The sequence below is a fragment of the Typha latifolia genome, chromosome 5 (assembly GCF_019914945.1).
Source record: "Typha latifolia isolate L0001 chromosome 5, TyphaL0001v2, whole genome shotgun sequence".
NCBI classification, from domain to species: Eukaryota; Viridiplantae; Streptophyta; class Magnoliopsida; order Poales; family Typhaceae; genus Typha; species Typha latifolia.
The window spans coordinates 9221523-9245361 of NC_133090.1; the positions used below are offsets into that span (position 1 = coordinate 9221523).

Below are 23839 nucleotides of genomic sequence, written 5' to 3' on the forward strand. Positions count from 1 at the left end.
GTAAAACTAATTATATACTCAGTTTAACTAACTAAATTATTTAATAAAAGATACAGATAAAATTAAAATTATTGAATATAATAATTATTAGGCAATTTTGGTATTTTCAAAAGGTTGAAATGACGAATGGAGCCGGGCTCCATTTTCATGGTGGGACTCCAAATTTGCTCCAAATTTGAAGTTAGTTTTAAAACCCCATTGAAGCTCAATTTGGGCTTCAAATTCTAAATTTGGAGCCCGATTAGAGTTGCTCTAAAAGTTATAGAAGGGATGAAAAAGCAAGCAAACTCAAATGATGTAGATATCTTCCTTAAAATTTAAGATGAAAAAGCCAGCAAACTCAAAGTCCCGATCTACAATATACTATCTACAACATCCCTACTATGTGTAAGAGATAAATACTTTTTTGCACTAGTTGACTATGATAAAATTAAAAAAAATTGAAGAAATAGGCCTCTAAATTAACATACACTCTTAACCAATGTGCTCGGAACACTTTTTTTTATGGCATACACTTTTGAACTAGTTTTTCTATAGTTTAGAGATCCATTAAAGAGATACATATGAAATATTTTATAAGAGAATGTATAAGGATAAATAAAAATTTAAAAAGTATATTTGAAAAACAGTAAATAGTTTTGGGTCTAACCGAAATTATATAATAACACTACAGCAGAGTGTTAACGTAATAAAAACGAAACTTAGGGTGTAAATTATAATGTTTCAAATCGTCTTCCAACTGCAAAACTATCGTAAGTCGAGTTACTAGACTGCGTCTCTCGAACCCTAAATCCTCCATGAGAATCTCCGTCCTCCGCCGCCTCCACCGCGCGCATCTCTTCTCTCGCTCCCGCTTCTCTTCTACTCCTCCTCCTTCTCCTCATCCTCTTCCCATCTCCAAACCACTGTCCTATTCTCTTCCCTTCTCCCTTCGGTCCTTCTCCTCTTCCTCCGATGGCCAAAACCCTACCCTTCCCTCCGATTCAGATGCACCAGTTCCTTTGGCAGACGCCCACAAGGCTTCTCCTCTTGTTGAAGATGTCAGCAACAAAGGTACCAGCTTTTTCTCGCGGCATTTCGCCTAAAAATCCGAATTTTTTATGCGGGTACTTGAAGTTTGATGGTCTCAATCTCACTCATTGTTTTTCTGCTTATATACCTTATCAAACTTGATATTTTTAGTGGATTAGTGAAGTATGAAGTCCTCAACTCGTTGAACGAATTGTCGCTCCTTTTTATACAAAAGATTTGATCTTTAATCTGTTGCAGTGGGTAATTGAACTATGAGAGGTTGTCTTCTCGCTGTACGATTTAACGCTCTTGTGTTACCTTAAAGTTTTGATATTTTTTGGCTGGTAATCAGAGCTGAAGCGCCGGATCGAGCGGTACTATGAAGCTGATGATGAATCCGAGCTGTCATCCGTTATAGAGGCTGTCATGGCGCGGAAGCTGTCAGGGCAACATGAGGAGACGGACGATGAGCTGGTAGAAGAGCTCCGGAACAAGCCGCTACCGGAGGTGAAGGACAGGGACTTTGAGTCTGATTTTGAGGAGCTCTACGACACTGATGAGGAGATTGATAACTTGTACAATGCGAGGCAATATGTGGAGAAGAAGATGATGAGTGATGAGTTCTTCAACATGGATGATCGGAAGTGGGACGACATGATCCGTGAGGCCACCGAGAAGGGTTTTCTCAAGGACACCAAAGAGTGTGAGGACATCCTTGAGGATATGCTCAGCTGGGACAAGCTCTTACCTGGTAATTTTCTACTTGAATATTTCTCTTTGCTGGTAGCACGCTCCTTGCCACTTGATATGGAAATCCTTATAGTTTCTGTCATGTAGTTTTGCTCCTGTTTCTAACATGATGTAGAAAGTCTGTATTTTCTTCGTTTTCCGATTAACATCCAAATTTACCAGAAAATGTGACTGCCAAATTACAATGCATTTGGTGTAGTTGATCTGAAACTGGCATTTTTTTTTTCACTCTCTTATAAAAGACTGGAGGAGTCGCTTTATCGTAGCTCTTTTCTTCATTTGTAGGTCTAACTTTAAGTTAGCCCTTCATATTATCTTTTTCACCCGGTCAGTTTTGTCTTGTGTATTACTATGTTGTCTAGCTTGCCTATCAAATCATTGAAACCAAATCTTGGTTCTCCTGTTTATTCCTGAATATTGATTACAATCACTAGATATCAGTTTATTAGTATGTGCTATATAACCAGGGTGAAGCAAGGTTCAATTATTTTTTTGCTAAATGTCAGGCATGCTAGCTGACGGTATTAAAATCCTTGGTCATGATTAAGTAATGTACCTACACAGATGAGGAAAATGATTTCATTTTTTATGTGTAGTTTGTAGAACATCTTGTCCTTTTAAATTGATTAGTCTGATCCTGAAGCATGGTTGTGTGGAGAAGCATCTTTGTTAAGATTATTTGTGTATGAAGTTAATTAACTTTGAGATCCATTACTGAGCTTACATCACTTGTACAATACTTTGATCACATACTTGCTTCTGTTTTATTTACTTATTTATTTATTTATTTATTTTGACTACTATACTTCTGTCCATGGTTGGTGATTGAATGCCTATGATTCAGATGAGATAAAACAAAAGGTGGAGGCAAAATTCAACGAATTAGGTGATATGTGCGAAAAAGGGGAGCTAGAGCCTGAAAAAGCTTATGAATTGTTTAAGGAATTTGAGGATCAAATGGTTTTGGAATGCACAAAGATAATGGAAGCTGAGGAGGCCCCTGAAGTTGATCAATCTACTGAGCCAGGAAAGAAGGTTGAGTTAGATGACCCACCTGGCGAGGGACCTATTCTTAGGTGGGAGTCACGTGTTGTTTTTGCTCCTGGTGGTGATGCATGGCATCCTAAAAACAGGAAAGTGAAACTTTCAGTCACAGTAAAGGAGCTGGGACTTTCTAGGCATGCTTTCCGTCGTCTAAGGGAAGTCGTTGGAAAGAGATATCACTCAGGCAGAGATGAGCTCACCATCATCAGCGAGAGGTATGGACATTTCATGCTTAATGCATTTTTGTCTGCTACCATCATGGCAGTTCCTTTTTAATGAAATCTTGCTTGCCCCATCAGTCTTTTTGATATGATTAAACTGTCTAAATAGTTAGAAGGCTCTTACCTTATCTCATGTCATGAAAGTTGGTAATCTGATGCTCTCATCTCATGTTATGACTGCCTAATTGTTTCATTTTTTTCCTGGCACTTAGGATATGTACCCTTTTGAGCTCTTGAGTTATTAGATTATTTCATTTATTAAAAGGAGAGTTTAAATGAACTTTTAAATTGTGATGGACTTTCTTCAGCTGTTGGCTTGGACAAGATTATCTAGTCACTCTGCTGAAAATGCTTTCCTATCTCAGATATTAATGAATTCCCTTGTTGCCACATCCTCAAACTTTTCCCTGCAACTTGTTTCAATTTGTGTGTTACGAAATTGAATGCTTAGAAGAACTTCTTATGTTGCAGATTTGAACATCGGGAAGAGAACAGAAAAGATTGTCTGAGGACTTTATATGCCTTGATAGAAGATGCAATGAAAGCTGATAAGCTAGTGGAAGAGGCTAGAAATGCTTATGTCAAAGATAGACTGAAGGCAAATCCACAGTTTATGGAGAGGTTAAAGATGAAGGCAGTGAAAATGAGGGAATCCCATTCTATTTCTTCATAAGATGCCCTTAACATTTGACTATGTCCTCCTGAATGTTTGGATTACAGTGGTCAAAATACTGCTGATGATTTGTGTAAAATCAGGTAATTGTAAAGGTAACAAAAGAGAGTTTTATGTGTCTTTTCTTTTATGAATTTCCATGCCTGTTGCACGTACCACATTTCAGCATATGAACAGGTTGGATATGGGTAGTTGGGTACTTTCTGGATCTGTATCCTAGTGTAATAGTAGTCTATACTGTAACTATCAACTTATATGAATCCCAATTGTTTTGTCAAATTTGCGATACAACCATTATTTCAGATACACACCCCCATATGAATCTGACACATTAGATAGATTGTTATGAATTTTCAGGTTTGGTCCCAAAATTGGTTGACTATTTGGTTGATGTGATATTGGGACTGTGCTCTTGCCATTCTTTAATGTTTTTGCATTCTTTTCTTTTTTTCTTCTTTCTGAATCTTATTTAATAGGCCTACAGTTAGCCTTTCATACCATTAGTATGCTGTTTCAAGTTCTTTTCATTTAATGAATTCTGGTATTTTTTTTTTTGCAACTTCAAACATGATTATGAGTATAGAATCTCTTTTGCAAATGAGAAGTAGGTTCTGTCTTGCTTGTTTAAAATTTAAAATTTAATAACTGTCCAGCTGTACTATTTACTTCCTGGACAACATTTAGTGTCTTCAATGATAAAGCAAGTATACTTGCAGAACTTTAAATTGAAATAGAGGCGCAGTTTAATAGATTAAAGAGTGCTTGTGTGATCCACACGGCGATATAACTTTTTGGGCTATTGTTGGGAGGCCATATCTTGCATCTGCTGATACACGTCTTTGAAAATCTTTATATTTCTTGTTGCAGGTTAACTTAGATGAAAATAAGGGTTATTCCTGTCACCATGGATGTGGCAATTTCTTGCAGAGTTTTGTAATCTGTGGCACATTTGTCATGATCCTATTGCTTGTGACCAACATCAAATCTTTCTGCTATACCTTACTGCAGCTGAACATGGGCCTTGTGTAACTTGAAGACTACCTATACCTTATCAGAAAGTGAGGAAAGAAGTTGATCTGGACCAGCATCTTTATTTTTTTTTTCTTTTTACCCCTTTCTATGTTACACTCATCTGGTTACTGTACTTTGTCTTTGATTTAATCATTTAAACTTAAGATGTGATGCTATTGATTTATTTTCGATTTTCCCAGTCGGAAGACCCAGGTTTTAGGCTCCACATTTGATTATGTATAATTTTCCTCCATCTATTATTCTACGATTTGAGGTGGATGATAAAATTTTCAGAGAAGTGGAAGCCAGGCACTTTGGTAATTGATCCTCTAATATATGCATTTATCTTCTATTTGTTTGTTAGCTGCAGCCTGCAGATCAAGCTTGAATGGTGTAGCTTTGAATTGGTTTGGTTGATTCCCAGATGGTAATTCTGTTAATCTTGCAATGGCAGTAACAAGATTGATGTTTGCTGTGGTTGTAGATATATGATCAACTACTTGAGCACCAGACGAGTATTTTTTATCTGATTCCACAAGTACCAAAAGAGAACTGATACAATCATTACTGCAATTTCTTAGATATCTACAGTACAGTTGGTTGCTTTTGCATAAAATAAGTGATAGGAGATTTCTTGTTTTGAATCAATCACTTGCAGATACCTCGGGTTATTAATAAGAAGGTGCCATCAACTATTCTTCATGGTATGAGAGTAAGTGTTGGATCATCAACTCATGGTATGAGACAAGTATTTGTGGACTCGCTTGCTATTGGAGTAGAGTTTTTTTTTATTCTTTCTGTGAGAGGTGTGAAAGCTTAACATTGTCCCAATTAAACCGGGAGCACTTATAAAACACAACCCTTTCTGGCAATAGATAGATTGTGGTATTTCTTTGGAGGGTTCTTATCTTGATGATCTAATGAAGCAGTTTGCAATGGTCAATCTAATAAATTTCTTCTTTCTTCCTTTAAAAAGTAAAAGTATCAGCTTATGTCATATAAAACTAAGCTTGGGGGCACCTCATGGCAATAGATTTGAGCATGTACGTTGAAATGTGCATTTAGCCCCCGTTTACTCTTCAAGAATAAGCCTCCTTACAATGGTGTAGTAACTAAACAATATTTTATCTTATTTTAATATATTACTTTAACATTCTCTCTCATCTTATTCTATATAATTTTTAAAAATTAATTTATTATTACCTAGAAATTATTATTTTATCCTTTTGAGTTGACAGCACTAATTTTAATATCTAATCAGCTATAATTTGATTTTCCTCTCTCTCCTCTTTCTCTTTTCTAAAAAGCACTACGACATGCTTCATACGCCTCTCCTCCGACGAAGCACTGCCATCACGCTTCACACGCCTCTCCTCCGACAAAGCAACACGACCATGCTTTGCTCACCACTTCTTCGACGAAGCATTATAACCATGTTTCACACACTCTCCTTGTAGGAGCATATCTCTCCCATCTCTCTGATTAACTAGCATTAAACAGATATGCATAGGAGGGTAAAAATGAAGTAGACTATGGGGTTATAACCAAGAAGAGTGCGGGATTATAACCCTGCATACTAGCGTAGTGCGAATTTATAACCCTATATTACTACACAATGCGAGATTCTTACCCCGCATACCCAAGTTAGGGTTATAACCCTGCATACTAGCATACTATGGGGTTATGACCCCCACAATGCGAGAACAAGTCTGCATCTTCCCACGAGAAAAAATTTGACATAATACACTATTTACACAAATTATAATGCACAAATTACCTACGTGAATGTGGCGTTTTGTCTTGTATTTCTCCATCGATATTCAGACCTAATTCGGTTGAGAAGACTTCAAAATAGTGTCTTTCGACATTTCTGTTGTAGATGCAAAGAGAGGTTATGCAAACTACAACTTAGAGTCACCGTCCTCCTCGACCGCGTCTCCCTATGGTGGGGCAACATCCCTGCCTTCACCCATGATCGCTCCGACGCTCTCGCCAAGTAGCATCAATGAACACCCAAGTGCAGGGTTATAACACCGCATAGTGCATGGTAATACTCTACACTCCAGAGTGTGGTGTTACAACCACATACTATAACCCTGCACAATGCAGGGAAGTTCGTAGTAGAGAAGCCCCACACTATTTACTATTTAACATATAGTCAAGGGTATTTTTGTTATTGGGTTTAAAACATTACAAATTCTCAATACAATATCATTATTTTAATATCAATTTTATGTCACATCAAATATAATTATTACACTTTATACTAGTATTGAACTAAACATTACAATAGCTTATACTAGTATTAGCCATCTTTTTCTGATTTTAAAAGTTAGAATATTTATGCTTATTCCACTCTTTTTTTTTTTTTGAATAGCTAGCTATATTAAGCTGACCTATCCGCCGGCCGGGATAAAGGCCTCCTCCAAAATAAGGTTACATAATTCCAGGGGTAATGGGTCCGTCAGACATTTGGCTGCCCAGTCTGCCATTGTTCCCCTCTCGCCTTACATGACTCAGACGACAGTTTACAAAAGAGCTGAGTACCTCCACACTCAGCAACTAAACCTCTCATATTCCACGGACAGCTGACGCTTTTCTACATGATCCGGACTAACTCCATTGAGTCGGACTCCACTTCCACCTTAGTGTAGCCCGTAGTAAGTCGTAGTCCCAACTGGAGGGCGTGCCCCTCGGTTCGTAGTGTCGACTCGCCGGCGGACGGTTCCCACGTTGCCGCTACCAAGGAACCGTCCGCGACCCTTATTACTACCTCGCCCCTCCGGGATGATCCACCCCAGAGAAAGCTTCGTCCACGTTGACCTTGATCCACCCATCAGCTGGGTGTGTCCACCTCGTTGCCTATGGCCTAGCCGGAGTGTTCCTTAGCGAGTTGCACTGCTCGCCGGATTAGCATGTCAACGTGCATCTCAGTGCCTCCAAACACCTTCGTGTTGCGCAGCTTCCAAAGCATCCACAGGGTGGACGCTATAATTGCTTTGCAATCTAAGGTCTCTTTCGAGTCTACATTCCATGACGTAGTGATCCAGTCTTCCGTCAACTTGGATTGCCACTCATCATCCCATCCTTGACTGGTTGCCAACACTCCCGAGACCTCCTTCGCAACCCTGCACATGAAGAATATGTGCACCACACTCTCTCTATAGATCCCACACAGGGCGCAGTTCTCGTCTGACCCGACTCGAATTGCGTGGAGGCGCGCCCGAGTTGGCAACCTCCCCCATAGTAGTTTCCATGCAAACAGACGTACTCTCGGGGCCACCGGTAGGCGCCAAAGAGTGCTCCATCCTTCCCATCTGTCTTGGCACCTCGGGTGGATGAAGGCGTATATTGATTTGGCCTTGGGTTCACCCGTTCGTTCCGGCCACTATGAAAAAACCCCTAGACACACGTATGTATCTAAACACTAGGCAATGATCTCGCTCGTTCGCTTAAGTAAAAGTTGGAAGAAATATTAAAAACGAAAGCAGAGATGAACGCCAAGATTTTAACGTGGAAAAACCCAAACGGGAAAAAACTACGGATCCAAACTCGGATCAAAACCAATCACTATGATAGTAGCAGTTACAAGACTGACTCACAAAACAACCCGTCGATCCAAACGACTTTGTTCCTTTCAGTCTTGATCGCTAGAACCCACGATTCACTACTTCTTGTGATTGAAGTCCAATCTCAGTAGCCCTCGAGATTGATCTTTCGTCTAGATCGCCCTTAAGACGAAAAATTAAATTCTTGTAGATGAGAAGAGCCTTGTTATTTGAAGAACCGATGTAGCCTCAAGAAGTCTCATTCAATAATGCTTCTTCAACCACCCTCAAGATAGGGCATCATAATCCTTATATATGATCTCCAAGATAGAGCCAAATCCAAGTCTTATCCGTACTCACGAAAGTCCAATATTATCAAACTTCGTTGGTGCGTTCGAATGTGGCCCGGGTGCGTTCGAACGGCATGACTTGAACTCAGGTGCGTTCGAACAGGCCCGAGTGCGTTCGAACGCGACAACTTGAATTCTTCAGGTTGCGTTCGAACGCGTTTGTGAACGCAGCTCTCGGTCTGTGTGAACGAAGTACCCGCGTTCGAACGCATTTGTGAACGCGACTCTCTGTCTGTGTGAACGCAGTACCCGCGTTCGAACGCGTTTGTGAACGCGGTGTGAACTCGACGGCTTTTCTCCAATAATCTTGCAATTCTTCAGATCAGAGATATTCTAGACTTGTGTAAAGCTCATATACATGGAAAAATACACTTAGAATATTTTGTACACAATTGCCAACAAATAAAAACCTAACACACTAGATCCACCTATCCGGCCCGGCCACCTCCGTCAGCTCCGTGGTGCTAATCTAGAAAGCAAGGTCAAGCCCGGCTTCCTCCTCCAGTCGATCCGCCTGCCTCCTCGACTCCGCTATTAGATCACTAACTAGCAGTTCTTCGTTCATCAGCCTCGGGTGCATTTGTCGTGGCTGACGGTTCCATGGTACCTCGGATAGCCAAGGTTCGCTAGCAGCTTTTGTCGTTCTTCCATTGCCTATCTGCTTGCAGCACCCGCCACGGATCGTGACCGTTGTGTTAACTAGTGCTCTCCATACCCACGATGCTTTAGCCGGAATAATAGGGGTCTAGGGGTTAAGCTCGCGATATTTGGCTCTCGGTATCTTCAACCACAGGCATTCCTGCCGATTCAGTACTTTGAATACTAGTTTTCCAAGGAGCGCCACCCGTGCCTCCTTCAACTTTCTTATAGCTAAACCGCCTTCGGCCTTCAAGCTCATCACCATATTCCAGTTTTGGAGATGGAGACCTCGGCCTGCCCCACTCTCCCATAGAAAGGCCCGGGCTTTCTTCTCTATTGCCTGTAGGATAGTATCCGGCAGCCACGTGCATCCCAACCAATACGTAGGGATAGCCATGATCGTCGCGTTTATCAAGGTGAGTTTTCCGGCGGTGGAGAGTACCCCGCGTTTCCACCCGGCTAGTTTCCTGCCCACACGGTCCACCAGCGCCTGATGTTCACGAACTCTAACTCGGCAGTCCGAGATGAGCACACCAAGGTATGTAAACGACACGGTCACCATTGGTATACCCAGATGGTTGTAGAGCATCATCTCCCTCTCCTTATCTATCCACCGAGGGAGGAGAAGCTGAGATTTCTCGAGGTTAACCTTCTGGTCGGTTAGTTTGGTATAGTCGGCGAGGCACTCCTGGATAATTACCGCATTCGACTCAATTGGGTGATGAGGAGGTCGTCGGCATATAACAGGTGGGTGAGTTGGGCCTCTCCTTCCTGGTAGCCTGTTAGCTGGCCTCGATCCACCTTATCGTTAATCAGGCTGGAGAGGTTCTAAGATACTAGTATGAAAAGGTACGGGGAAAGTGGGTCCCCTTGTCGGAGCCCTCTAAATGGTTGCATCCACTGCGTCAGGGTTCCATTGATGAGGAAGGAGAAAGCCGGGGAGGAGATGCATGCCTCTATCCACGAGCACCATCGAGTCGGAAAACCCATTCTTGTGAGTGTCTTCATTACCGCCTCCTAGCTAACCCGGTCATATGCTTTTCCCATGTCTAGCTTGAGCATCAAGATCGGCGTCGCTCTCTCTTGCGCTGCCAGAGTGTTGTCGGCTATGTTCCTCCCCGCCAAAAATGTCGCCTGCTCCGGCCCCACCAGCTTGGGGAGGAGGCACTTCATCCGGTCTACTAGTATCTTTGCGATGATCTTATAGCTGGCATTACACAGAGATATAGGCCGGAAATCCATCACTCGGGTGGGGTTTGCGGTCTTCGGAATTAGCGTAATGTAGGTCTTCCCTATTGCGGCAGCATGCTGGCCTGGGAAAAAAAATAGTTCACAGCGTCCCAAAGGTCTTCCCCGATCTATTCCCACAACTTGACATACACTTCGACTGGAATGCCATCGGGTCCCGACACCTTTCCCCTAGGCAGACTCCATAGCGCTCCTTTGATCTCCTCCCTAGAGATGGGCCCAACCAGTTGGTCTACCTCCTCTCTCGAGATCCTCTCGACCTGTGGCCATGTCCGGTAGGTGTCCGTCCGCACGGTGTTCTTCCCCCATAACTAGTTGTAAGTGGTTCTTAATGCTTCTGCCACTTCCTCCTAGCTATTGACCTACCTCCCGTCCTCGCTGAAAATGCCTGCGATACGGTTATGGTGTCGACGGATAGAGGCCGTGAGGTGGAAGAATTTTGTGTTCTTGTCACCGCCTTGCACCCACTTAAGTCGCGCTCTTTGCAACCATTTGATGTTTATTTGCTGCTAAAGAGCCGACTTGAGATTGTAGAGGGCCCTCAGGCTTCGCAACCCGGTCTCGTCCAGTCCCACCTCTGCGTCAAGCTCCTCGAGTTCCTCCAGCTCTTGTCTGGCCTCCATTAGTTTGGCTTCAATATCCCCCACCTTCTCCTTGCTCCACTTCTTCATGGCCTTCTGCAGCATGCCCAAATTGTGTGTGAAGAGCTGCATGGGGTCACCTCTCCTCCGATTCCTCCATACCTCCGCTGCAATGCTCACGTTGGCTTCATATTTTAGCCAGTATAGTTCATATCGGAAGGGCCGAGTCATTTGTGTTCGCTCGGTGGGGAGAGTTAGTAGGAGTGGCGCGTGGTCCGAGGTAGAGCGATCTAAGTGCTTGACCTGGCTTAATGGATGCAATCCAATCCACCTAGAGTTAGCCAGCATGCGGTCCAATCGGACCCATATACGTCGGCTGCCCACTTGGTTATTGCACCATGTATATGGTAGCCCTACGAACCCTAGATCACATAATCCTGCTGAGTCGACGAAGGTCGCAAAAGCCTTCGTCTTTGGTCCCAGCTCCACCGTACTGTAGCTCTTTTTCTCCTCTACATGGAGGTAGGCATTGAAGTCGCTAGCCACCACCCACGGGCTGTCGATGCCAGCGAGCTACGTTAGTTCTTCCCACAACCTCCTCTACTCCACTAGGTGGTTGCTGGCATAGACAGCCGACAACCTCCATATTTTTTCGGTTGGCGGGGTGATTATGAAGTGTGTTGCGTATCGGGACAGCGCCACCACATCTATTTGACCTAGTTTGGCCTTCCACAATAGAATAAGGCCTCCAGATACTCTGATTGCCAGAACTGCAAACTAGGACGAGCATCTACCCAGTGCTTTTGCTACTATAGTCGCCCTATCCCAATCCACATGAGTCTCGAGCAGCACCATAATCTCCGGCTGATGTTCTCTGTTAAGATCTTTGCATTTGTCAAGGACTTCTTTCTTCATTGCTCCTCTGCAATTCTAGATTAGGGCCTTGTCCACTGGATAACATAGTGGGTTGGGTGCGGCCAATGCTCAGTTCGTCCTCCCCCGTTTGGAGGAGGGCACCTGGACAGCGTCATCCGCAACTGCTTCACTGGGTCCTTCCACCTCCATGTCCTTGGTGCCCCTTCTTTGTGTATTGCATGGATTGACGGCAACCATCTGCAAGTTGGCCTTGTCAGTCTCCATGTACTGAGTCGGCTCCCCTCCCGGGGCTACTAATAAGGCACGCATGACATCCCAGACTACTCCTACATGGCACTCCGCCTATTGAGTGTCCCATGCTTTTGCTAGGCTGGTACCTGTTGCTGCCAACCCGCCCTGGAAGACTTCCACTGGGTACGGACAATTGTTCTTTCCCTTTGCTTCGTTCTTCTTTAGCGTTCCAACATATGCCGAGCGAGGCATACCGTCACTTCTAGACCCGAGTTTGATGGCAAGCCCGTTGATGTTTGTTGTGCCTGTCAAGGTCGAGGGGCCTTCCCCGGCGTGGTTGCTTGCTTCGTCCTGTGCCCCGCTCTCTTTTTGCATTAACTCTTCTACTAACGTGTCGGGTTGTGGTTGGCTCGCCGCTTCTCCCATTACATCCTTTGTATGTCCCCCTATCTTGTCGACTGCTGGCATGTCCACATGGGGTTGGGCCGGCACACTTTTGTTGGGCGCGACTTGATCCCTCATGTCGTCCTTTCCCCATATTTTGATTTTCCCCTTAGTGATGTTTGGTGGCCTGTCTCCCGGTTGCTATGGGCCCCTCGGTTCAGTCAGGGTATGTCGGTGGTCTTCCTTCGGGCCAAGCCATACCACCATCTTGAGAGGTTTGGCCAAATCTATCTCGACGCAGACTTGAGCGAAGCGGTTCCAGGTGTGGTCTAAGGTAGTTTCATCAACCCTTAAAGATTTCCCGAAGTACGCTGCCACCAGAATGAGGGCTTCTAGCTCCCAGTATTCCTTTGGGAGGTTGGGCAGTTGGATCCATATTGGCGCCGTCGTAAACGCCTCGGCGGTCAGCCAAAAGTTATTCCGCCAAGGGATCAGGTTGAGCACCATTCCCATGATCGTCCAAGGCCCGTTGCTCAGGGCATACAGCATGTCCTCCTCGTTATCAAATCTAAAGACGTAATAACCCTCTTCCATGTCAGAAACTGAGAACCTCTCTATCCCTCTCCATAGCCTTTCCAGTGGTATTTCTCTGCCTAGGAACCTCCCAAACAAGGTCCTCCACCACTTTCCTCGGCACCTCTCTAGCACTTTCCGGTATTCTCCCTTTGCCATCACGAGAGCTGCCTTGCCCCGCAGCTACCGATGCCCAGGATTAGGGTTGAGGCTCCCCTTAGTTTTTTGCAGGTTTCGACGCCGTGGCTCTTCACAATAGAACGTCCTCCCCCCCAGCTGGGGAAGGATGCTTTGACCCTACCCCATCGCCAGAGCTCATATATTTTCTCTTTGCATGCGAGACTTCCTCTCCCTTTATTTTTAATTTAAGAGCGCGGCTCGCTAATCTAAAACACTTGAGATTTGGTAGAGTTTTCATAGGAAGAATTGCTTATTCCACTCTTATTCTACAAGTGAATGGGTGCTTAGTGTGTGAAGAGAGCTCAGTTCTCTACAACCCTTGTTGCAGAAATTTCCTACATGAGGGTTATTCTGTATAGCTTCCATATGGCTTGACCAAATTAGCTATGCTACACAACTGCAGGGTGTGAGATTTCCTAGTTATAGGAACTTCATGCAGCTAGGCTTGCAAAGGATCTGCAGCCAAGGGTACCAATTGTTCCAATGGTTGTTTATCACATTATAATAGAAAAGTTGCACTTAGTCACTAGCATAATATCAAGTGGATGCAACGTGTTAGGCTAAAGTGGGTTCGAGAAGGAGATAGAAATACTCGCTTCTTCCAAGTCACTGCCTTAATATGTCGGCGAAAAAATTACATCTCTACGATCCAGAACAAAGAGGAGATGACTGCAGCTTTTGTGGCCTTCTATTGAAAACTTTGGGGATCGGAGGTTGAGTGTCAACTGACTAAGGACTGGCAGGAGCTGCCAACTATCTTGGCGGAGGATGCGTAGTTACTTACAGTATTTGTGACCAACGAAGAGATCAAGTTAGCTCTTTAGAACATGCAGGAGAGGGAAAGGTGGAGGTTTACTTCCACCTTTGGCATATCTTGGGAGAAAGCTTCTATGATACAGTGCAATTCTTCTTCACCACAACCAACTTGCCAAGGAGCTGGTGGAGGACTTACCTTGCTTTGATACCAAAGAAGGACTGCCCTCTCCGGGTTCAAGACTTTAGGCCAATTGCCCTCTGCAACATAGCATACAAGGTAATTGCTAAGATCCTAGTGGGGCGCCTAAAAGGTCTACTCCCGAAATTGGTTGGCACGAAGCAGGCTGCTTTTGTTGCTGGGCGTTCGATCTATGACAACACCTTAGCAGCTTAGGAGGTTGCCTATAATATAACTCACGACAAACAAAAGGACCCCATCATGATTATCAAGATGGATATAGAGAAGGCATATGATATAGTGAGTTTGATTGTGGTAACCGGCACGCTGGAGGAGCTGATGGGTTTCCCTCTAATCCGGCGTAGATGGGTTTATGCCTGCATTGCCTTGTCGAGCTTCGCGGTTCTCATCAACGACTCCCCATCAGAATGGATCACCCCACACAGTAGACTCTAGTAGGGAGACCCTTTATCTTTGTTTTTATTTATTCTTGTATCCCAACTCCTATCAAGTACACTACTCTTAACGCCAAAGTCAAGGGTGGTGAACTATTTGGATTTACGGCTGGAGACGTGCAACTATCTCATTTGCTCTACGCAGATGATCTCCTTATCACGGCCCAAGTCAATTGGAGAATGTGCGATGTGTCCTAAATTGCCTCAGAAGGTATTCAGACCTGACAAACCAAAGGGTCAACCTATCTAAATCAGAGTTGTATCTGCTGACGTGAATATGCTCAAGCTTGGCGGACAGGTTGGCTGAAGGCCTAGGACTGAGAAAGGCTAACCTTCCAGTCACCTACCTCAGCATTCGTATCTCTGGGTCTGTCTCAAAGCCTATGAACATAATGAGCTAATAGAGAGAATGGAGAAAAAGCTGGCCGGGTGGAAGAAGGGGCTCCTCTCGATGGCCAACATATTGACCTTGGTGAACTCCACTATAATGGCTATACCTACATATTGGCTAGGAAGCATGTGGGTTCAAGATGTTGTGTTGGATAAGATAGAGAGAATAGCTGGAGCCTTCCTCTAGGGAACTAGCTGAGGAAGAGGATTGCACCTTATTGGATGGGAAGCGGTGAGGAAGAACAAGGAAGAAGGAGGTCTAGTTGTGCGAAGGTTAAAGCTAATAAGAGCGGTCTTAGGGAAGTTAGCATTCAAAGTTCTCTAGCAGGAGAACGTTCCTTGGGTTAACATAGTAAAAGTTAAATATGGTGAGCTGGACCCTTAGGAAACTAAGGTTGCTTCAGCCACACCATGGGTTTGGAGGGCCTTAAACCATGCGTTGGACAAGATCAAGGGAGGATGTAGGAAGTTGGTAGGTAATGACAAAAGCACTAGAGCGGCGACGGCCACGTGGATGGAAGCGGTGCCCTGGTGCAGGTAACCGAGGATCATAGGATCTGCGCTCATGGATGACTCTCTGGGTTGCTAACCTACTGGACAAAGAGCTATGGCCATGCGGCAGATTACCAGAGAAGATGGAGAGGAGCTGGCTTTCCATGTTGCAAATTTACAAGAGGATTGGAAGGAATTGGAAGATAAATGAATTTGGTGCAACCATCCTTCGAGTGAGCCAAAAGTAAAGTTCATATACAACTATCTGAATGGAGTCTCGGAGGAAAGATGGTTATGATGGAAGAGGCTATGGGGGCTTCTAGTGGCACCGCACATCAAAATCTTTTACTAGGTGTGTAGAAACAGGCTCCCTACATTGTCGCACCTGCATGCACTAAGGCTGGCGCCAGATGACAAGTGTATCCTCTACAGCCTTCATGGAGAGTTGATGGCACACCTATTTTTCACATGCTGTTTTGCACTCTCGGTGTGGGAAGAGCTAAGCCACATGCACTCGGGAATGACTTATTCTTCTAGTTAGGACTGGCTCATTGAGAAGGTCCATAGGGATTCAAGTAGGAATCTAATTACAAGGAGCCTGATTGCCTCAACTCTATGGAGTATTTGAAAGCATAGGAACAACAAAGCCTTTCGGAAAGAGAATATCAGCCCTAAGGTGGTGGCAAAAAAAGCAACCCAACTAATCTTAGAGTATACCAAACTGACCCAAGGGAAGTAAACCAAATCTACTAGAGAAGTGAGATAAGCATTATCAGCGACGGGATGGCTAAAGGTCAACACAGATTGAAGCGGTATGGTGGGTGAATGTCAAAGAGGAGCAAGAGCGGTGATTCGCGATGATCAAGGATGGATTAACACCATTGCTTGGGAGCCCTGTCCAAATGAGCCCAGAATGCTGGTGGAATGGTGGGCAATTTGGATGGGACTCCAACTAGGGGGAGGGGGTCAAAGATTGTTCTAGAGACGGATTCACTAGAGGCTTGCAAGGTCTATAAAGAAAGGGTGGAGCCCCGTTGGAGAGTACGAAACATTGTGGGAGAGTGTAGGGCTTTTATGAGAATATTTAGTGATTTTAAGATCTAGCATATTGTAAGAGGTGGGAACCTAGCGGCAGATTGGATTCTGTCAAATTAGGCCTCTCGACCCACTCCCATCAGAACTATGTAAAATTTTGTCTATTGACTCCTATGAGTATTGTTGGAAATGAGGTAACTCAAAGCTAAATACAAAGCTCTTTTTATTCAAAAAATTAGTGTGCATGACACTTGCTGGGAAGTTGATGCCATGAACTCCACAATATTCGCAATCCCTACATATTGGATGGGGTGCTTGTGGTTACCGGATGCTGTGGTGGAAGCCATCACAAAGCAAGCTCGACTATTTCTATAGGGGAAGGAAGGTGGCTGGGAAATCTATCTTCTCAATTGGGACTTAGTAACAAGCTCGAAAGAAGATGGTGGGCTAGCCATCAAAAGGTTGAAGATTCGAAGAATGACTCTATTAGGGAAACTAGTGTTAGAGGTGTTGAATGGAAGGACTAGCCTTGAGTAAGACTCCTAGGGGCCAAGTACGATGGGCTAAACTCATGGGAGCCTCGGGGTGTCGACGAACTCCTCATGGGTTTGGAGAGCTATATGCAACACCGTAGGAACTGTCAGGAAAGGTTGTCGCAAGCTTGTGGGGAATAGGAGGTCGACAAGAGCAGTGATGGATCCTTGGGTATTGCCGGTGCCATGAAATCGTCAACCTCAAGTCATACACGCAAACCTATTAAACGAGAACCTTCTCATTAGTGAATTAGTTGATAGCATTCGTTGGCAGTTGGCCAAGCTTATTGAGGAGAGTAGATTTGTGCTTTCCTTCGACATCAACACGATCATGCTTGGTGATGCTGAGGGCCGAGATAGCTGGATTTGGTGGCCTCATCCTTATGGGGTGTGGGCGAAAGCCATCTATGACTACCTCTTGTTGCATAACTAGGTAGGATGAGTTAGGTGGAAGGAGTTGCAGAGGCTTCTAGTGGCGCCGAGAGTGCGACTCTTATGCTGGAAGCTTCTTTGGGGCAGACTGCCGATGAGGGCTCTTCTCCATGCTTAGAGAATAGGGCCTGAGAAAAGTTACATTTTTTGTGGTTTACATAGGGAGAACATGGAACATTTGTTCTTCTCATGTAGATACATGAAAATGATGTGGAAATGCTTAGCAATTAAACAAGTATGGCATGATGATTGGCCTAGCTAGATAAGCCATGAGTAGATGAGCACTATTTGGTCAGTGGACCACCACCAAAACATTGCGAGCAAAGCCATAATTGCCAATGGCAGTAAGCTCCCTCCACAAATCAACTTGCTCAGGAAGGTTGTTGCTCGCGTACACTACCGTCATTCCCCATGCATAACAAGAAGAAAATTAATCTGTAAATTGCCATATATATATATACAGAAATTAAGTTTTCTTGGAAGCCATAATGAGCATTAGCTTGGGCATCTTATAACTCTTTAAACTCCCAATTATATTAAAAAAAATTAGAAGATAAAAACGCTAAGCTATGCGAAAACCATACATACAATTAAACAAAATCATCCCTTTCAAATTGGTGGGCTCAAAGCTTGTATGCTGCCCTTACAGCCTTCTTTTCTTGTATGTGCACTAAATAAGCCCAATTCAAGCCCAATTCAAGCCTAATTCAAGTTGGTCGGCTCAAGCTTGATTTAAGCTTGATTTGCATTAGGATTTGATGGACCGATTAGATCAAACCTAAGCTCCATCCACTCATTTCTTGATATACAGCTTTCACCTAGCTAGCTACTCTTATGATAATTAATTATGACTCATCTAAAACACCATTCCTCTAGATATACAAAAGTAATCATACTACAATCACGTAGTACCAATTAGAAATAATAAAACTAACAGAGAATACTCTTAAGGAATGATAACTTGACTTGGTTTGTGGCAATTAATCCATTGTAATCTCCTATAATTCTCTATCTATATTTGCCTATACTCTAAAATTTCAATGTTCCACACCTCTATAACCAAGAATCTGGAACTCAGTATAACACAGAAGCCAGTAGTTCATAACTTAGCACATATGCTAGCTAAGCTTTATAAAGGCTTTGCTCCCACCGTTTACATAAACAGCTTGATAGAATGCAAGCAAGCCACAGATTAATTCTTTCAAAGGTTATTAGGCCTAGAGTAGGAGCACTCCTTGAATTCGATTTCGTCGATCGGCAAAGGATCGACCGGGAAAGGGCACGGCCCGTTCTTCGCACCCCGGAGTGAATCACAGGGTGTAGGGCTAACATCACTTGAAACCCCTTCTACATCAGTGCATGTCCATGGCAGCTTCCTTGACTTTGTTAACTCTACTGTTACATTCGAGATACAAATCCCGGTGAATGGCGCATTTGGGATACCCTCCAGTCTTGCCGCCGTGCTCACGTTGGTGGCCACGACATCGCTGTAGCTGATTCCGTCGACGACCGGGATTGCGTTAGGATCGTACTTGTCGTCAGGGTGAGACTTATAGTTGCCAGTCATCCAAAAGACCCACTTCATGGTGTTAAGGCTCATTCCCCTGACATAGATGTCTTTCACGTAAGCCCCACGGCCGACCGCTGTTTTGATACGGACGCCAGATTCTGAGTTGATGGCGGTGATGTCCTCGGCACGGACATCTTGGATCCCGCCGGACATCTCACTCCCTAAAGCAATCACGGCACTGGTTGGAGAGATGCAGGTGAGCCTTCGGATTACTATGTGCTGGCTTGGCATGCCGTAGGAGATACCATACTCGTCCCAGCCGCTCTTGATCGCAACGCAGTCATCACCGGAGACAATGTAGCAGTCCTCGATGCGAACATGGGAGCAGGAGTCTGTACATTCGCAAAAATATCAGTAATGGAAAATAAATCAGACCTGTTTATTTCAGCAAAATTCAACATCAAAACTTTACAATAAGAAAACTTTATATATCTAAGCTGAACATTTATCATGTGGTTATAAGCATGATGTGAGAATCTTTTGATGACTTCTATAACAAAGTAAGCTCAGGAGGACCTAGAAGTAATGGAGTTAAAAAGCAAAAGGGAAAAGAATTACCAGGGTTGATCCCATCTGTGTTTGGAGAATGGACAGGAGCAAGAATGGTGATGCCTGAGACAACTATATTGCTGCCATTTTGCCAAATGGTTCAGTTTCAGAACATCGCATTTTAATCCAAACTAAACTGAAAAATGATAACGAGTAATCCAAACTTTGGCACGAAATTTGCATTTCGCACAGACCTGCTGTAGACTGGATGGATGTTCCATGCAGGAGAGTTGATCAATGTGAGGTTGGAGATGAAGATTTGATCCGAGTGCATCAATTCGATAAGGTAACCCCGTGTATATTTGAGCTGATTCTTGTGGAATTTTTGCCACCAGGATGCTCCCTGACCATCAATTGTTCCATTATCACCTGAAATGTTTCAGAAACTGAATCTGAAACCAAGAGTTCTTCGACAAAAACTATCATCTAAATTTGAATCATAAGCTTAATTCTAGTGATTTTTACGCCGTACCTGTTATGATTACATCTGTGAGGTTCGATCCGCCGATGAGGCTGCTGTATCTTCCACCAATTTTATCTCTTCCTCTACCATAAGACGGTAAGGGATCAATGATAGGCCATTCATTTATATCCTGCACCAATTTTGTAAACTTCAATCATAATATTTTTAGATTAGTTTTGATTGTGTTCTTATGATCCCTAAGATATATATATACTCTGCTTAATTCGTAATAAGTGAACTAATTTTAGTATAAATATTTTCAGTATTCTTTTTTTTATTATTAAAAGTTCTATTTTGTTTTGATTGGAAAGATAACAGAACAAGTCATTCTACCGTACATAAAATTTTATCACTTTTAATTCACTAACGCCCCCTTATTTTTTAGGAAAAACCTTTGCGGACAGTAAATTTCATTAGCATCTAAATAATTTCAATAAGAGTTAGATACATAAAAGATGAGATAGAGACAAGTCCCATAATTTGTTATATTAAGCAGAACTACAAACTAAGCAATGGATCAAGCTCGAGCGCACTAACAACTATCGATAAAGAACTGGCCCTAAAAGTTTCATAGGAGTAGAAAACCTACAGTTCCAATATTGATAAAGAAAGACTCTATTATCCTGATTAATGGAACAATAAAGGGGCTCAATAATTTTTGTGGCGATTATAATATTTAAAAAGATATAGTGGTAATTATGATATTAAAAGAATTTAAGTGGCAATTATGTAAAAGAACTACTGGAATAATATATTACTGATCCCAGTCAAAAAAGCCGGTTTCATATCAAATAACCGAATAAAAACCTGAAGGTTAAGAGGGCGGTGACTGTAAACGTCGGGGGTGAATTTACCGACTCACCTGGGTGCCGAGAATGACGGCGTCGCGGTGGAGGAAGAGGGTGAAAGAGCTGGTGAGATTAAAAGGCCCGGTAAGCCACTTCCCCGCCGGCACGAAAAGCATCCCGCCGCCGGCCCCGGGGCCGGAGAACTGGCTGAGGTGCGTCACCGCCGTGTGGAAAGCCGCCGTGTTCGACGTCACGCCGTCGCCCACGCCGCCGAACTCCGTTAGAGACGCCGTGTGTGCGCGGCAGCTGGAAGCCACGTACTTGAACCCCGCGACGTCACCGCGGCCGCCATTTTTGCCGAGTTGGGCCCTCGGCGACCTGGCGCATTCCGTTGTTCTGATGGATATCGCCGACACGAGGAGAAATGTCGACAGAATCTGGGAGAGGCAGAAGGTTATGGTTAGAAACGGGCAGATAGAGAGGAAAGATGGAACTTGTTTTGTTTGTTCTAAATTTACTATTTGGTTTGTTCACTTGAGAGAGAGAGAGAGAGAGAGAGAGAGAGACTAGTAGTGGAAATGATGAGATGGCTCTGCTGCGTCGTCGCTGCAACTCCATTGGAGGGTGGAAGGATCGGGAGAGAAAGGTGGAAGCAAGTGAGTGCAGTGATGGAGTACTAAATTTTGGAGGAGATAGGAGGGGTTTAATTTATAAGGCGTTACGGATTTGAGAAATTGGCGTTACGTTTTCTTCTGCACCGAATATACCGTAGGTTTTACGGAGCTTGGTAAATTACAATTATACTTTTCCTTCTTTCGTTTTCTTCTCTTTGGAACAACCAACCACTTGGGGGAGACTGACTGACGTTACTGCGATACTGGAAATACATATAAAATATGCATACTAAAAGAGATCTGTTTTTTTAACCGATCTACACTTTCTTCACTATATATCATAATCGTCGGATACGTACGCGCAATACCATATCATAATCATTAAATAGGCATGATCCATAAATGCACATCCAACGGCACACGCTAATAATCCCTCTTAGCCGTCTCTGCTGATCCGAGAATTTTCTGGGCAATCTTTTGGACCCAATGGACCAACAAAGCTTAGTTTTCCACTCTTCCTTTGAAGTGGAAGATTTCTTGAATGATGAGTGGGAATGTGGGCCATTCTGCAAAGAATTAAAGTTGAAGAAATATTCACATGCTAACATTCCATAACATTATATATATATATATATATATATATATAGAGAGAGAGAATGATATAGCAATTAAGTATGCGATAATACTCGATCCCGTGAGGATGGATGCCTTGCGAGCCCGTGTCGTGTCGTCTCTTGTCACGGGAATCTACGTGAGCGGTGGGGTCCTGGCCCAATCCCTCTCACGTGAACGTGTACGAGATTAAGATTCCAAATAGAAACCAAAAGTGGAAATTACAATTTAACACAGATGGTTTCCCTCCCGTTTCTTTTGTGTGGAATAGGGCAGCTCAAGCTAATTCTCAATCAAACACTAATAATATTAATCTATAACTATAAATAAGTAATTTCAAATACAAGTAATCATAGAGAAAAGAAAAGAGAGATGTAAAATTTACGTAGTTCGACGATGTGCCTACGTCCACGAGTGGTGCAAATCTTTAATCAACTATTTGAATCCAAATACAAAGAGTTTTTCAAACTCCAAATACTCTAATTACAATGGTAGTTCTCTTTCAAATATTACTAAAGTTATTTTGGCTATAAAACCTCAATTATGTATTTGTAGGAATGACTTGGAGGAGAAGAAAATCATGGGCTGTTTGAACGGATGGACGACGTTTGAACACTCGTGCACTGATAATAACATGTTTGACAAATAGTTCGAGCGGGTGGACGACATTCAAACGCTGTGCCCTTCCAAACTCTCGGATTATCAAATGTCCAAATATCATTCAAATACCTCCTCATCTCTTTCGAACGAAACCTGTTCGAATGTCATTAACCCATTCAAACGATTTCTTAATTCAAACCAATTTTTAACTGTTTCAACTTATTCATGTGTATATTAAAGTTTAGATTTCTTTTTTCTACATATACTCTTCAAAAATTCTATATATACACCTCTAAATTCGATATTTATACGTATATCCTTCAAAACACATAATTTTTGTATATATGTATGTGGTTAAAAAAATTATATAGATATCCCTTGGAGTTAGCTAACTAAAATTTTTTGAATAAATTAAATCTAAAAAGTTAAAAGTATTCTTATTCTAATTCTTATAAACTTTTAAGAGTATATTTATCCTTCGTCTATTAAATTATTGAGACTTAAAAGGTAAAAAGTAGGTATCTATATAAATAACATATATTTTGAAGGGTATACATATAAACTGAAACATTTAGAGAGCATACAGGTAAATGAAAGTTTTTTAAACAGTTTACATGTAAAAAAAGCCCTTTTTAAGTTTAAGCATTTAATCTCGCATGATCAAAACCAAATTGTAGCTGTTAGTTAGCAGTTAGGTTGGATATAAAAAAGACTTAATTATCCTATAAAATCTAGTATAGTTAAAAGATATAGTAGAGATAGTTAGAATATTTTGTAATTTATTCACGATGAAAAATATTAACACTATACTTAAAATTAAGTTGAACCAAAGAAGGTAAATAGTAATTTGCCCAACCAAAGATATATCTCATTTCTCAACAAGGGTAAGCAATTAATTAATAAGGCAACTGATGGGGATTATTATGCATATCTGTACATATAGAAAAGTGCTAATTTACATAGCTAATTTCTAAACTAAAATTAAGGCATAGATATGCTTCTTTAGTGTACAAGAAAATCCCACTTTATAATATTTTCTTCTTCTTTTTTGA

General features: G+C 42.7%; 4 protein-coding genes across 6 annotated transcripts; 1 reads left to right on the plus strand and 3 right to left on the minus strand.

Moving 5' to 3' along the window:
• Positions 1–723: 723 nt before the first annotated feature.
• LOC140789717 (uncharacterized) lies at positions 724–5031 on the plus strand. Of its 3 annotated transcripts, none has more exons than XR_012109239.1 (5): positions 727–1053; positions 1364–1762; positions 2606–3020; positions 3498–3782; positions 4567–5031. XR_012109239.1 is itself a non-coding variant. In XM_073139518.1 (4 exons), exons 1-4 carry the CDS (start codon positions 798–800, stop codon positions 3697–3699), a joined length of 1272 nt encoding a protein of 423 aa, XP_072995619.1. In that variant the 5' UTR covers positions 724–797; the 3' UTR covers positions 3700–3978. The 3 variants fall into 3 exon arrangements, 1 of the variants encoding a protein (XP_072995619.1); XR_012109240.1 differs by having other exon boundaries at positions 3498–3794; positions 4567–4916; XM_073139518.1 differs by lacking the exon at positions 4567–5031 and having other exon boundaries at positions 724–1053; positions 3498–3978.
• A 4322-nt stretch (positions 5032–9353) lies between these two features.
• Positions 9354–10489, minus strand: LOC140789097 (uncharacterized). Its single transcript, XM_073138703.1, has 2 exons — positions 10274–10489; positions 9354–9935 (listed from the first exon to the last, which is right to left on the minus strand). Exons 1-2 carry the CDS (start codon positions 10487–10489, stop codon positions 9354–9356), a joined length of 798 nt encoding a protein of 265 aa, XP_072994804.1.
• Positions 10490–12768: 2279 nt separating this feature from the next.
• On the minus strand, positions 12769–13299 carry LOC140789098 (uncharacterized). Its single transcript, XM_073138704.1, has one exon. The coding sequence runs from the start codon at positions 13297–13299 to the stop codon at positions 12769–12771; it is 531 nt and encodes a 176-aa protein (XP_072994805.1).
• A 5387-nt stretch (positions 13300–18686) lies between these two features.
• LOC140789652 (probable polygalacturonase) lies at positions 18687–21705 on the minus strand. The gene is made up of 6 exons (XM_073139432.1): positions 21529–21705; positions 21036–21398; positions 20183–20303; positions 19905–20079; positions 19720–19790; positions 18687–19493 (listed from the first exon to the last, which is right to left on the minus strand). The coding sequence occupies exons 1-6, from the start codon at positions 21577–21579 to the stop codon at positions 18793–18795; spliced, it is 1482 nt and encodes a 493-aa protein (XP_072995533.1). The 5' UTR covers positions 21580–21705; the 3' UTR covers positions 18687–18792.
• Positions 21706–23839: the final 2134 nt, after the last annotated feature.